Genomic DNA, 15,389 nt, shown 5'->3' on the forward strand with positions numbered 1-15,389 from the left:
AATGTCCTCTTGTTTGATGAAACAAATATAGAAATGCTTGACCATAACGACCATCGTTATGTTTGGAGGAAAAAGGGGGAGGCTTGCAAGCCGAAGAACAGCATCCCAACCGTGAAGCACGGGGGTGGCAGCATCATGTTGTGGAGGTGCTTTGCTGCAGGAGGGACTGGTGCACTTCACAAAATAGATGGCATCACGAGGAATGAAAATTACGTGGATATATTGAAGCAACATCTCAAGGTATCAGTTAAAGCTTGCTCGCAAATGGGTCTTCCAAATGGACAATGACCCCAAGCATTCTTCCAAAGTTGTGGCAAAATGGCTGATGGACAACAAAGTCAAGGTATTGGAGTATCCATCACAAAGCCCTGACCGCAATCCTATATACAATTTGTGGGCAGAACTGAAAAAGCGTGCGCGAGCAAGGAGGCCTACAAACCTGACTCAGTTACACCAGCTCTGTCAGGAGGAATGGGAAAAAATTCACCCAACTTGTTGTGGGAAGCTTGTGGAAGGCTACCGGAAACGTTTGACCCAAGTTAAACAATTTAAATGCAATGCTACCATTGAGTGTATGTAAACGTCTGACCCACTGGGAATGTGATGAAAAAAATAAAAGCTGAAATAAATCATTCTCTCTACCATTATTCTGACATTTCACATTCTTAAAATAAAGTGGTGATTTTTTTACTAGGATTAAATGTCAGGACTTGTGTTAAACTGAGTTTAAATAGATTTGGCTAAGGTGTATGTAATCTTCCGACTTCCGATCTTCCGAATCTTCCGACTTCCGTATATACAGTACAAAATCCATGTGTATGTGTGTGTATAGTGCATATGCTTTCGTGTGTGTTTGCATGTGTCTGTGCCTATGTTTGTGGAAAGGTAAGCATTTTCTGCATTATACAGTGATTTAGTGGTAAAACAAGGAGGTGAGTAAACTCTGATCACCAGTCACGGTAAAAAAAGTAACGCTTTTCAATTCATTTTTCCACAAAAGGTGGGTAAACTGTGTTTATTTGTGTGTACCCTCCACTACACCCCTGATTGGATACTCATTTATTTTTGTCTTACCAGGGAGGAAATACCACACTACTACAGTAAAAATCCCAAGGAGATTGTGTGATTGTGGACTAAACTAAAGTACGCTGCAATTGTACCAGTCAGTGTGTTGCTTGCCTGTCATCCCCTGAGTCAGAGATGGCTGCCTCCATGCCCCTGTTCCTCTCCGGCATCATGATCGTCAGCATCTCCTTGTACTTGCTCCACAAGAGGCTGCAGGCTGAGATAGGGACCACTCATCAACACCACCTCAGGAACCTCACCATTCTGCTGTGGCACTGGCCCTTCAGCCGCCACTACAGCCTGGAGGGAGACATTTGCAGAGACGAGTACGGTATCCAAGGCTGCCTCCTCAGTGACAACACCTCCCTGTACCCTCAGGCAGACGTGGTGGTCTTCCACCACCATGAGCTGAGGACGGGTCGCTCCGCCCTGCCTCTCCATCTCCCACGGCCGGCCTCCCAGGGCTGGCTCTGGCTCTCCCTGGAGCCCCCGGTGAACAACGGCAACCTGACCCAATACAAAGGACTGTTCAACTGGACCATGAGCTACCGAGCAGACGCTGATGTACCAATGCCCTATGGGAAGACGGTGGAAGTTCTCGTTCCACCAAACAGCAACAGCAGCAGCTATGTGATCCCTAAGAAAGGGGCTTGCCTGGCCAGCTGGGTGGTCAGCAACTACAGCCCTGACCATGCCAGGAGTCAAGTCTACCAGAGCCTAAGGAAGTACATTCCTATAGAGGTGTATGGCCGCTGGCTAAAGAGGCCACTGACCGACCAAAGTCTGATACCCACCATTGGCCGCTGTAACTTCTACCTGGCCTTTGAGAATTCGGTGGCCATAGACTACATCACTGAGAAGCTGTGGAGGAATGCCTACCAAGCAGGGGCAGTACCCGTGGTTCTGGGGCCCTCTCGGTCTAACTATGAGGCCTTGGTGCCCTCAGGCTCGTTCATCCATGTCAGTGACTTCAGCAGCACAGAGCGGCTGGCTGCCTTCCTACAGCAGCTGGCCACAGACAGAGGGCGTTATGAGGCTTACTTCAAGTGGCGTCAGACCCATGAAATCAAGACATACACAGACTGGAGAGAGAGGCTCTGTAATATCTGTATCATCTATCACAGACTGCCAGCTAAAAAGGTGTACTATGATCTGGATGGATGGGCCAATAGATAACAGGCAAAAACTGCTTTTACTGCAAGTTATTTGGTAACAGTGCAATTGTTAAGTAAAAAAATAGGTAAGTTTAAGAAATTTTAAAAAAACAACAGTGAAAAGACATGTTCAACAACCTTTGATGGGCTGTACTTACAACAGGGCCAGTTCGTTCACACACAAAATGTCACAGGTAAAACGTGAAATACATTAATTTCTGCATTGTTGTGATAGTGTGTAACTTAAACATCCATTACAACATTGCATTTTGGTCCCCAATGCAGAAACACCACAGAAAAATCACAACTTAAAAACAACTTAAAGAAGGGAAGAGTAAGTATGAATGTGTACCCACAGTGTCCGATCACATTTAAGGTCCCATTGACGACATTCCAGCCTTTACAAGACCAAGAATTGCCACAAATAAAAACATTACACAACCCTGTAAGCTGGCTCATAATTCTATTTAAATGGCACAAGGACATTTCTTTCCCAGCAGTAATACTGAGGGTAAGCTTTCAAGGATTTTTTTCTCTCAGTATTTGGCTACACACAATACTCTACGGTACAGTTCATACCCTTCATAGGCAGTTGATGAATGTCCGCCATCTCACTCGGTTCGGGGCAAGTTTTTCCAGGTCACACCAGTTGAGGCCGCTCCCAGTCATTTCTGCCTGGATCCCTCTCCTCCAAATGTTTCTGGGTCGACCACAAACCACAAACAAAAACCCTGTACAAATACTAAATGTAAACAACCCGTCTCAGAGAAATGACTGTGCATTGAAAGTTCTGTATGTCACTCAATTCAACCGTACTCCTCTGTATCCGAATGTAACTTTGACTAATTGTGATGCATATGATTTCATTTCTAGTGTCAATGCAGATCACACACCAAGGTGGTGCCCTATTCCCTACATAGTGCATTTTATAGGGTATTCCTATAATTAAATCATATGCATCACAATTAGGTTGCCATTTCGTATGCAAAAAAAACAGTTTCTGGTCTAGATACTGAGGGGATGTTGCTTTATCATATCAATGTCTATGGATTCAGGGAACAATCCACCAATAACAGAACATGCAATAAACAGCTCTGACCACCAGAGGTCAGGATTACCTAAAAATTGAATGAACTTGAACCGATAACAATATGCTTTTTACCTCATCACTTGTTTTTAAGGCTAGATCAGCTATTAACATATATTTTGCTTCTCTCTCACGAGAGCCAAGACAGTTGATCAGCTTGCAACAAGATTGTCTATCATATCATTAAAGAAAACAGCACAGCAGACCATGTTGCAGTGAAGATAATATAAATATTTATTTTCCAATGTTCATCTCTGAAATGTTTACATGCATCATGTCCAGCAATTCCAGTAGTAGTGAAAGAGGTCGGTCATCTCTCAGGGTTGGTGTGTTAATTCATCTGGTGTGTCGTTATTTAGAGAGGGTGGTTTTACTGTTTAAAAGGGGAGTCCTGGAGATGTATAACCATCCACATTCATGAGAGAAAACAAAGAGCAACTTTCAATCCATCAAACTCAAATTTCTGGAAAACCTGGGAAATGTTATTTGCATTTTGCAACCCTAGGGGACAATATTGATGTAGGTATATGGTAACTATATGGTAGCAGCCAAAGAAGGTTTAGGTTTGATGTTCATCTTTACCAGTAATCTAGGCCTACATCAATGAATGGGTCCATTCTACGAGTCCAATACTCTTTCTGTCTCACATACATTGTTCTTGAGGACCAAAAAGGAAAATCAAAGCATCTGCACCCATTACTGTATGTGTCGGACCACTTCACTGTTCTTCAGAGAGAGTGGAGGCAGAGTTAGGGGAACAGTTCCACCCGAAAATTCCACCCGAAAACTAGTTTTTTTTTCATTAGTCCATGGTTGATATAGTCCCAAAATGTTTTGTATGTCAGCAATGAAGACATACAACTTCTATATATATTTAGAAGTTGTATATGTATATATATATACACAACTATACAGAAATATAGCCAGTATGACGCATTTTGCATCATGATCCAAAACGCAGCATCATATGATGCTCGATGCATCATACCAGCTGTATTTATATGCATTTTGAAAATTGATTGCTGAAATGCAAAATATTTTGGGACTATGTCAACAATGGACTAATGAAACAAATACCGAAATATAGTTGTGTGGAGTTGTCCTAAGTAAATAAAAGAGCTAATAACAACACGCTTTCCTGAGAAATAACCGCAATAGGCAACTTCTGAACAGACTCTAATGTACATCCAAAATGGCACCCTATTCCTTATATAGTGCACTACATTTGACCAAAAACTATAGGGCATTCGTCAAAAGCAATACCCTATATACGGAATAGGGTGCCATTTTGGAGGCACACTAGGCTAAAGAAAAAAAGGTTTATTTGACACAGCAATCAGAAATATAGAATAACAATGTGTACAAATACATCATTAGAGCCAGGTTGCCATCTCTCTGTACAGTACACATCAGTGGCTATTTACATAAATAACATCACAAATCATGGGACAAGCCATGTGTTTGTTTGATACGGTATATTCAGTGCTTTACTTGGACTGAAATATGTTCCGGTACTCATTCTGGGTGCCGGTACTGTTTATATTTAGATGCAGGAGCTCCACAATACTTTTGAGCTAATATTCTATATAAGAGGAACAGGAGCTCAAGCAGTTGAGGTGCCGGTACTCCAGCAAGCTCCTGCCCAAGTCAAGCACTGTGTATATGTATGTACATAGTGGGGTTGCTCTGTTTCAGAGTTCTGTAAAGAAGTTCCAAATTCCTTTGAAATCATTCAAGTTATTTAAATATCATCATAAGCAAGTTTACACAAGAAACTTGTAAGGATCATAAATGCATATTGAATTGTATCCCTTTTTCAGCAGAGCACAGCATCATCAAGTCATGCATAGAGGGACCATTGATACTGAGACTATAATGGCTACGTAACAAAGCGTAAAGGTTTACCATACATACTGCATGTGTACATTTATGAAACATTAAAATCACCTTTGTATGTAAGAACAAAATAAAAACAACTTTTTGGTAATGAAGAAAGTCAAAGATGAGTTGATCCAGATCTTCGGAATGCGTCATTAATGACACCATATTCTCCACATACTGTAGTGCACTACTTCTGACCGGGGTCGATATAATGCGCTGGCAAAAGAAGGGCACCATGTAGAGAATAGGGTGTCATTTGGGACACAGATATTTAGTCTGCCAATGATTACTATTAACAGCTTGATAAATTGGCATATTCCCACTGTGCTCCAGCTCTGTTTCAAAGGCATATGGCCTAACATCTGCAGTTCCAGAATGATTTATAGGACCAGTTCCCAGACCCAGGTTAAGCCTATTCCTCAACTGAATTTTCAACTGAGATTATCAATGCTTTTTAGTCCAGGAGTCTGGGTCATACTGCAGGCTATGATTTAGGAAACTTGTATCTGGAATGGTTATTCAATTTCACATTCTGCACAAAGTGTGTGCCTCCAACACAATCTTCCTGTTCACTATTACTAAAGGTTTGTGGTTTGGACATTGGCCTGTATAGTTCACTGTAAGTCATGGTCTGGGTAACATTCAAAAGTATGATGCAAGTATCAACGTTAGTCTCCACAGATTGTGTAATGTAATAAATCATACACCCACAGACCAATAACATTTATTTTTTCAATGTAGTTCTTCTCTGCTCTCTTCCTGAACCTTTCTGTCGGTATCTGTCGTATGAAGCAGGGTAGTATTCATTAGTGCACACCGTAGAACATTTTTCAACAGAACACGAAAAACAGTCAGTTGGTTGTGCACGTTTGACAGAAAAAACAGAGGATATTACAGAATCAAATCCACAAGAGATAACAGAGTTAACATACAACAAAACAAGGCATGGTTATGATAGGCCAGACGGAAAGCTTAAAGATCATGTAGGGTTTCTGAGAGTGTGAGACGTCATTGGTCCCAGATATCAGTCTGTTTCAAGAGGAGATTCACGTCAGTCGGTCATTCAGATATAATGTTCATACAGTCCTCCTCCTCCTCCTCGTCACCAGCCCTTCAGTGTAAGTAGTGTATCATGTGGGACAGGTCAAAAGGTCAGACAGAGAAACCTGATGTGTGTTTGTAGGTGTGCAAGGGAGTGAGTATGATTTGATCTTCCTGTACATGTAGGGTGGTATGTTTTATAGGTGCATATCAGAATGTCCAGAGTTGTCAGGGTTACTTGTGGCTCCTCTGAAGGTAAAGGGTAGAGTCATCAAACAAAGGATTCTTCACCTCCATCTCTCCTGTCTAGAGAGCAAAAGAGAGAAGGAGAAAGAAAGATAGAAAAAGAGAGAGCGAAAGAAAGGAGAGAAGAGTAAGTTATTACACAGCTAAAACAACAAAATGTGTGTATCTGTAGCCTATTGTAAGTAGAAATGTATGTAAACTAAATGTACAGCATTTAACTAAAGGTAAATATATATTGGATATCAGCCATCGCTGCCTCTCCATGTCTGTCTGCTATTGTACTGCATGGCTGTGCAGTACACTGTATGTGCATCAGGTATGTCCGTCTCTTACCGGGGCCAGTCCAGGGCACTCGTATACCGTGAAATCCCCATCCTCATTCTCCTCATCTGACGTGGCCCCGGAGTCAGGCACCTTGGGTTCATCCCTGTGTCTGGAGACAAAGGAAAAACACTGAGTCATGGAGGTATCCAACCACATCACATAACATCCCAACCCACCATTCACAGAGGAGAACACCGATACAGACTGACAGGAGGACAGGGAAGGAGAAGAGAGGGAAGAGGAGGGAGACAAAGCCAGTGTCTGGAAACATTTACAGCTTACTTCCTCCATACCCCCTCAAATCCTCTTAAAAAACATGGGACCTTGGACCTCCACCAATTAGCTTTGAAAGGAGTTGAAGGAGAATCAGGAAGCAAGAAATGGACAGCTAGTAACATTTTTAGACAGCCAGGGTCAGAGAGCAGACTAAACTGGCAGACAGATATGTCTGGTTAAAAGACAGACAGAAGGCCATGTGGGGTATGACTCACTTCTCCAGGCAGAGCATCTGCTGTTTCTGGTGTTGGTAGTGGTACATCTGGGCACTCTGAGCCAGCCTCCTATCCCCAAGCTGCAGGCAGGACACAGAGGGAGGGCCCGAGATGACATGGCTCTCAACCAGAAGTATTCAGTATAACATTTATTGTACAGAAGATATGTTTGTTCCCATGTGATTAGTATGTTATCAAATCAAACTTTAGATTTATTGAAAATAAAAAATAGTTTTACAGTAAAACAATACAATTAAGGAGATAAAATAAACAGATGGCAATTCATGAAATGTATAAAATAACATGAAAAAAAAAATACTTTCTTCACTGACATGAATATTATCTGTTGTAACCATGACTTTGTGTGATTGTGTGTTCTGCTGTACATACCACATCATTGTCATAGGAATGGGGCCCCATCCCCCCATAAGCTGGGTAGTCGACCTTCTGAGCCAGCCGCACACCTCTCTGCAACCTGGGATAAGATGGGGGACATCATGGTCAGTTTCCCATAACCACATTATTAAATAACATGACAATTATTAAAATGAGTCAGTACATTTAACTAAGTGAAGTAGGGAACAACAACCACGTATCACAGTTATCGCAGACCATTCTTCCACATAGCTGGTATCAGTGCAAAACAGATGTAGAGTTTTACCTGATCCAACAGACAGCAGCCAAGAGCAAGGCAACAGACCCCACAACCAAAAACACACTGGTCATGACTGTGAAGAGATAGAGAAAGGCTGTCAGGAGAAGAGGAAGAAACATCTGGCAGAGGAAGACATATTACCCAGAATACCAGGAACAGATCAGGTGGGGAGACAGTAAGGAAGTGGGTGTTTGTGGGGTGCATCTCAATTGTAAACTCAGCAACAAAAAAAAAGAAACGTCCCTTTTTCAGGACCCCATCTTTCAAAGATAATTTGTAAAAATCCAAATAACTTCACAGATCGTCATTGTAAAGGGTTTAAACATTGTTTCCCATGCTTGTTCAATGAACCATAAAGAATGAATGACCATGCACCTGTGGAACGGTCGTTAAGACACTAAGCTTACAGACAGTAGGCAATTAAGGTCACAGTTATTACAACTTAGGATACTAAAGAGGCCTTTCTACTAACTCTGAAAAACACAAAAATAAAGATGCCCAGGGTCCCTGCTTATCCACGTGAATGTGCCTTAAGCATGCTGCAAGGAGGCATGAGGACTGCAGATGTGGCCAGGGCAATAAATTGCAATGTCTGTACTGTGAGATGCCTAAAACAGCGCCACAGGGAGAGAGGACGGACAGCTTATCATCCTCGCAACACCTGCACAGGATCGGTACATCCGAACATCACACCTGCGGGACAGGTACATGTTGGCAACAACAACTGTCCGAGTTACACCAGGAAAGAACAATCCCTCCATCAGTGCTCAGATTGTGCGCAATAGGCTGAGAGAGGCTGGACTGAGGGCTTGTAGGCATGTTGTAAGGCAGGTCCTCACCAGACATCACCGGCAACAACGTTGCCTATGGGTACAAACCCATCGTCGCTGGACCAGACAGGACTGGCAAGAAGTGCTCTTCACTGATGAGTCGTGGTTTGTCTCACCAGGGGTGATGGGCGGATTTGCTTTTATCGTCGAAGGAAAGAGCGTTACACCGAGGCCTGTATTCTGGAGCGGGATCGATTTGAAAGTAGAGGGTCCGTCATGGTCTGGGGCGGTGTGTCACAGCGTCAATGGACTGAGCTTGTTGTCATTGCAGGCAATCTCAACGCTGTGCATTACAGGGAAGACATCTTCCTCCCTCATGTGGTACCCTTCCTGGAGGCTCATCCTGACATGACCCTCCAGCATGACAATGCCACCAGCCATACTGCTCGTTCTGTGCGTGAATTCCTGTAAGACAGGAATGTCTGTGTTATGCCATGGCCAGTGAAGAGCCAGGATCTCAATCCCATTGAGCATGTCTGGGACCTGTTGGATCGGAGGGTGAGGGCTAGGACCATTGCCCCCAGAAATGTCCGGGAACTTGAAGGTGCCTTGGTGGAAGAGTGGGGTAACATCTCACAGCAAGAACTGGCAAATATGGTGCAGTCCATGAGGAGATGCACTGCAGTACCTAATGCAGCTGGTGGTCACACCAGATACTGACTGTTACTTTTGATTTTGACCCCCCCTTTGTTCAGGGACACATTATTCAATTTCTGTTAGTCACATGTCTGTGGAACTTGTTCAGTTTATGTCTCAGTTGTTGAATCTTATGTTCATACAAATATTTACACACATTAAGTTTGCTGAAAATAAACATAGTTGACAGTGAGAGGACATTTCTTTTTTTGCTGAGTTTATTTCCTTGATTCCTCGCATCCTTTCTCATTGGAACCTCCGATCTTCTACTTGAACGTGCTTAGAGAGGGAGACGAGGAGGGACGATGTGAGGAAACAAGGAAATACAATTAAGATTCACCCATGTACGAGAAAGGAGGACAGGAAAGAGTCCATCCGCAAATTGTCAATATTAATAGGCAAGAGCAGTGACAGTCAGAGCAGCATTCACAAGAGCAGTGACAGTCAGAGCAGCATTCACAAGAGCAGTGTCAGTCAGAGCAGCATTCACAAGAGCAGTGTCAATCAGAGCAGCATTCACAAGAGCAGTGACAGTCAGAGCAGCATTCACAAGAGCAGTGTCAGTCAGAGCAGCATTCACAAGAGCAGTGTCAGTCAGAGCAGCATTCACAAGAGCAGTGTCAGTCAGAGCAGCATTCACAAGAGCAGTGTCAGTCAGAGCAGCATTCACAAGAGCAGTGACAGTCAGAGCAGCATTCACAAGAGCAGTGTCAGTCAGAGCAGCATTCACAAGAGCAGTGTCAGTCAGAGCAGCATTCACAAGAGAAGTGTCAGTCAGAGCAGCATTCACAAGAGCAGTGTCAGTCAGAGCAGCATTCACAAGAGCAGTGTCAGTCAGAGCAGCATTCACAAGAGCAGTGTCAGTCAGAGCAGCATTCACAAGAGCAGTGAGAGTCAGAGCAGCATTCACAAGAGCAGTGTCAGTCAGAGCAGCATTCACAAGAGCAGTGTCAGTCAGAGCAGCATTCACAAGAGCAGTGTCAGTCAGAGCAGCATTCACAAGAGAAGTGTCAGTCAGAGCAGCATTCACAAGAGCAGTGTCAGTCAGAGCAGCATTCACAAGAGCAGTGTCAGTCAGAGCAGCATTCACAAGAGCAGTGTCAGTCAGAGCAGCATTCACAAGAGCAGTGTCAGTCAGAGCAGCATTCACAAGAGCAGTGACAGTCAGAGCAGCATTCACAAGAGCAGTGTCAGTCAGAGCAGCATTCACAAGAGCAGTGTCAGTCAGAGCAGCATTCACAAGAGAAGTGTCAGTCAGAGCAGCATTCACAAGAGCAGTGTCAGTCAGAGCAGCATTCACAAGAGCAGTGTCAGTCAGAGCAGCATTCACAAGAGCAGTGTCAGTCAGAGCAGCATTCACAAGAGCAGTGTCAGTCAGAGCAGCATTCACAAGAGCAGTGACAGTCAGAGCAGCATTCACAAGAGCAGTGTCAGTCAGAGCAGCATTCACAAGAGCAGTGTCAGTCAGAGCAGCATTCACAAGAGCAGTGTCAGTCAGAGCAGCATTCACAAGAGCAGTGTCAGTCAGAGCAGCATTCACAAGAGCAGTGTCAGTTAGAGCAGCATTCACAAGAGCAGTGTCAGTCAGAGCAGCATTCACAAGAGCAGTGTCAGTCAGAGCAGCATTCACAAGAGCAGTGTCAGTCAGAGCAGCATTCACAAGAGCAGTGTCAGTCAGAGCAGCATTCACAAGAGCAGTGTCAGTCAGAGCAGCATTCACAAGAGCAGTGACAGTCAGAGCAGCATTCACAAGAGCAGTGTCAGTCAGAGCAGCATTCACAAGAGCAGTGTCAGTCAGAGCAGCATTCACAAGAGCAGTGTCAGTCAGAGCAGCATTCACAAGAGCAGTGTCAGTCAGAGCAGCATTCACAAGAGCAGTGTCAGTCAGAGCAGCATTCACAAGAGCAGTGTCAGTCAGAGCAGCATTCACAAGAGCAGTGACAGTCAGAGCAGCATTCACAAGAGCAGTGTCAGTCAGAGCAGCATTCACAAGAGCAGTGTCAGTCAGAGCAGCATTCACAAGAGCAGTGTCAGTCAGAGCAGCATTCACAAGAGCAGTGTCAGTCAGAGCAGCATTCACAAGAGCAGTGTCAGTCAGAGCAGCATTCACAAGAGCAGTGTCAGTCAGAGCAGCATTCACAAGAGCAGTGTCAGTCAGAGCAGCATTCACAAGAGCAGTGTCAGTCAGAGCAGCATTCACAAGAACAGTGTCAGTCAGAGCAGCATTCACAAGAGCAGTGTCAGTCAGAGCAGCATTCACAAGAGCAGTGTCAGTCAGAGCAGCATTCACAAGAGCAGTGTCAGTCAGAGCAGCATTCACAAGAGCAGTGTCAGTCAGAGCAGCATTCACAAGAGCAGTGTCAGTCAGAGCAGCATTCACAAGAGCAGTGACAGTCAGAGCAGCATTCACAAGAGCAGCAGGATGCGGAGAAATTAATTCTCAACACAGATCAGGGAATCATGGTTGTCATTCAAAAAATGGGTCAACTGGGACTGAGGATTAAGGTTACATACTGATAAACACTCGGCTGTTGGAGGGGTAAGGGATGATCAGGGGACCGCTGCGTACTGCTGTGGCGTGGCTGGTAGTGGTGGTGTTGGCTGTAGTGATAGAGGTGGGTGGAGGGGCTGTAGTGGCGCTGTGTGTAGTAGGCTGCTCTGTGGTAGGCCGTTGGGTGAGGATCATTGATCTGTCATCCTCCTCCTCCTTGACTTTAGGAACATCCTGAAAGGAAGAAGCTAGGAGGAGATACAAAAATAAAATATCATTAAATGGTAATTGATAGCAAGGCAAAACGACATCTACTACTAACTTAGCAAATGGTATGGTATTACTGGTCACATTATGTTAATACTATTTGCAATTTAGTAAAATCTTAGTCAATCAAACCTTCTGAAGTAGCACCCTTTGGGACGAGCCAAAGGTTTGTCCTCTCACCTGGATGTCTGAAACCTGATTCAGTCTCCTGTTGGCTGATGATGGTGGACAGGAAGTCTATCTCCTCGTCCACTTCAGGGAAAGTGGTCACTTTGCCTGCATCAAAAAGGAGACAGAAGATGTGGGTCACTGGGTTTCAATGATTACACAATGATGAGGCAGCATTTCTAATGGAATTTCAGATTTTCCATGCGAGTGAAGGAGAGGAGAGGATGGGAGAGAGATAATGAATCATCCTCAACCATCCCAATGATTCCAGGTTTGACTCAGATCTACAATCACCAATGATGACCTCATACTACACCATACAGAGTGCCTATGGAGACTGATTGTCCACAACAAATCAGTCATCAGATGCTGACAACATAGGCTACACCTAATCAACTACTTATATCCATACAGAATGAAACACTATGAAATACAGTCATAGCCACTGTACTGAATAGATCCAGTGTCTATTCATACTATACAGTGGATTTGGAAAGTATTCTGACCCCTTGACTTTTCCCACATTTTGTTACGCTACAGCTTTATTCTAAAATGGATTAAATAGCCCCCCACCCCCCATCTACACACAATACCCCATAATGAAAAGCAAAAACTGTTTTTTAGAAACTTTTGAAAAATGGAAATATCACATTTACATAGTATTCAGACCCTTTACTCTACTCAGTAGTTTGTTGAAGCACCTTTGGCAGCGATTACATCATTGAATCTTCTTGGGTACGACACTACAAGCTTGGCACACCTGTATTTGGGTAGTTTCTCCAATTCTTCTCTGCAGATCCTCGCAAGCGCTGTCAGGTTGGATGGGGAGCGTCACTGCACAGCTATATTCTGGTCTCTACAGAGATGTTTGATGGGGTTCAAGTACGAGCTCTGGTTGGGCCACTCAAAGACACTCCTGCATTGTCTTGGCTGTGTGCTTAGGGTTGTTGTCCTGTTGGAAGGTGAACCTTCGCCTCAGTATGAGGCCCTGTAGGCTCTGGAGCAGGTTTTCATCAAGGATCTCTACTTTGTTCTGTTCATCTTTCCCTTGATCCTGACTAGTTTTCCAGTCCCTGCCACTGAAAAATATCCCCACAGGATGCTGCCACCACCATGCTTCACCATAGGGATCGTGCCAGGTATCCTCCAAACATGACGCTTGGCATTCATGCCAAACAATTCAATCTTGATCTCATCAGACCAGATAATCTTGTTTCTCATGGTCTGAGAGTCCTTTAGGTGCCTTTTTGCCAACTCCAAGTGGGCTGTCATGTGCCTTTTACTGAGGAGTGGCTTCCGTCTGGCCACTCTACCATAAAGGCCAGATAGGTGGAGCTCTGCATAGACGGTTGTCCTTCTGGAAGGTTCTCCCATCTCCACAGAGGAACTCTGGAGCTGTGTCAGTGTGACCATCAGGTTCTTGGTCACCTCCCTGACCATGTCCCTTCTCCCCCAATTGCTCAGTTTGGCCAGGCATCCATCTCTAGGAAGAGTCCTGGTGGTTCCAAACTTCTTCCATTTAAGAATGAGGCCACTGTGTTGTTGGCGACCATCAATGATGCAGAAATGTTTTGGTACCCTTCCCCAGATCTGTGCCTCGACACAATCCTGTCTCGGAGCTCTACAGATAATTCCTTCGACCTCATGGCTTGGTTTTTGCTCTGACATGCAGTGTCAACTGTGAGAACATATATAGATAGGTGTGTGCCTTTCCAAGTCATGTCTAATCAATTGAATTTACCACAGGTGGACTCCAAGTTGGAGAAACATCTCAAGGATGATCAATGGAAACAGGATGCACCCGAGCACAATTTTGATTCTCATAGCAAAGGGTCTGAATACTTAGGTAAATAAATAAGTATGTTTATGTTTTAAATATTTTTGTTTTCAATTTTTTATAAATGAGCAAAAATGTCTAACCTGTTTTTGCTTTGTCTTGTTGTTATGGGGTATTGTGTGTAGATTGATGAGGGTGAAAGAAACAATTTCATCAATTTGATAAAAAGGCTGTTGCGTAACAAAATGTGAAAAAAGTGAAGGGGTCTGAATACTTTACTGAATGCATGGTATGATCTTATTAATAGAAATGCTGTGGGTCAGGAGATCAACAGGAAACCACAGCTGACTAAAGGAAATGCAGAGTCTCTGCTACTTGACTCCAGAAGAAACACATTTTAATAGGGACCCAACATGGCTACCATACGGAATTACATAATGTCATGTAAATGCACCATTAAGCATTAAGGCAGGAGAATCCGGGGATTATCGTGAGAATAACACCTGACTAAGGCCTTTTCTTAGGACCGAAGCCAAGCCAAGAAAAAAGCTGCAACAATGCTGCACAGGTATGAGTGTCAGCCTACCCCGGCCAAACCCTCCCCTAACCCAGACAAAGCTGGGCCAAACCCTCCCCTAACCCAGACAACGCTGGGCCAAACCCTCCCCTAACCCAGACAACGCTGGGCCAAACCCTCCCCTAACCCAGACAAAGCTGGGCCAAACCCTCCCCTAACCCAGACAAAGCTGGGCCAAACCCTACCCTAACCCAGACAAAGCTGGGCCAAACCCTCCCCTAACCCAGACAACGCTGGGCCAAACCCTCCCCTAACCCGGACAACGCTGGGCCAAACCCTCCCCCTAACGCGGACAACGCTGGGCCAAATTGCGCCGTCCTATGAGACTCCCGATCGCGGCCGGTTGTGATACAGCCCGGGATCGAACCAACCCAAACTGTTGCAAACCAAATGCTAGGCTATGAGCATGGGAAGACAGTGTCTAGATGCCAGGGGAGATGAAGTTGATCAATTGTCTGGCTGGACTGTGGGACAGTGGATGCATATTGATAATTCAAATGGAACTAATAACATGCATTACACGGGGATCGTGGTGAATAACAACCATTCTGCATTCAGGATCCAAACAACCTGTTTTATAATGAAGCAATAAGGCCCGATGGGGTGTGGTATATGGCAAATATACCATCCTTAAGGGATGTTCTTATCCACGATGCAACATGGAGTGCCTGGACACAGCCCTTAGCCATGGTATATTGA

General features: G+C 44.3%; 1 protein-coding gene and 1 pseudogene across 3 annotated transcripts in view; one reads left to right on the plus strand and one right to left on the minus strand.

Moving 5' to 3' along the window:
- The first annotated feature begins 1,085 nt into the window (after window positions 1-1,085).
- LOC110536648 (alpha-(1,3)-fucosyltransferase 7 pseudogene) lies at window positions 1,086-2,665 on the plus strand (annotated as a pseudogene). The gene has a single exon (XR_016484314.1). The product of XR_016484314.1 is annotated as an alpha-(1,3)-fucosyltransferase 7 pseudogene (transcript).
- An 851-nt stretch (window positions 2,666-3,516) lies between these two features.
- The window catches only part of LOC110536361 (neural proliferation differentiation and control protein 1), a 45,647-nt gene continuing 33,774 nt past the window's right edge, over window positions 3,517-15,389 (minus strand). Inside the window, exons 3-9 of one of the 2 annotated variants that reach the window (XM_021622107.3) lie at window positions 12,349-12,444; window positions 11,925-12,149; window positions 7,951-8,017; window positions 7,680-7,764; window positions 7,290-7,369; window positions 6,808-6,907; window positions 3,517-6,534 (exon numbers count right to left, since the gene is read on the minus strand). In XM_021622107.3, coding sequence (XP_021477782.1) covers window positions 6,463-6,534; window positions 6,808-6,907; window positions 7,290-7,369; window positions 7,680-7,764; window positions 7,951-8,017; window positions 11,925-12,149; window positions 12,349-12,444 — 725 coding nt within the window. In that variant the 3' untranslated portion in view covers window positions 3,517-6,462. The remainder of the gene's footprint in view (window positions 6,535-6,807; window positions 6,908-7,289; window positions 7,370-7,679; window positions 7,765-7,950; window positions 8,018-11,924; window positions 12,150-12,348; window positions 12,445-15,389) is intronic. The other variant, XM_090189156.1, reaches the window with a different exon arrangement.

This window comes from Oncorhynchus mykiss, chromosome 11 (genome assembly GCF_057628025.1).
Source record: "Oncorhynchus mykiss isolate SJ-2025 chromosome 11, ASM5762802v1, whole genome shotgun sequence".
Lineage (NCBI taxonomy): Eukaryota > Metazoa > Chordata > Actinopteri > Salmoniformes > Salmonidae > Oncorhynchus > Oncorhynchus mykiss.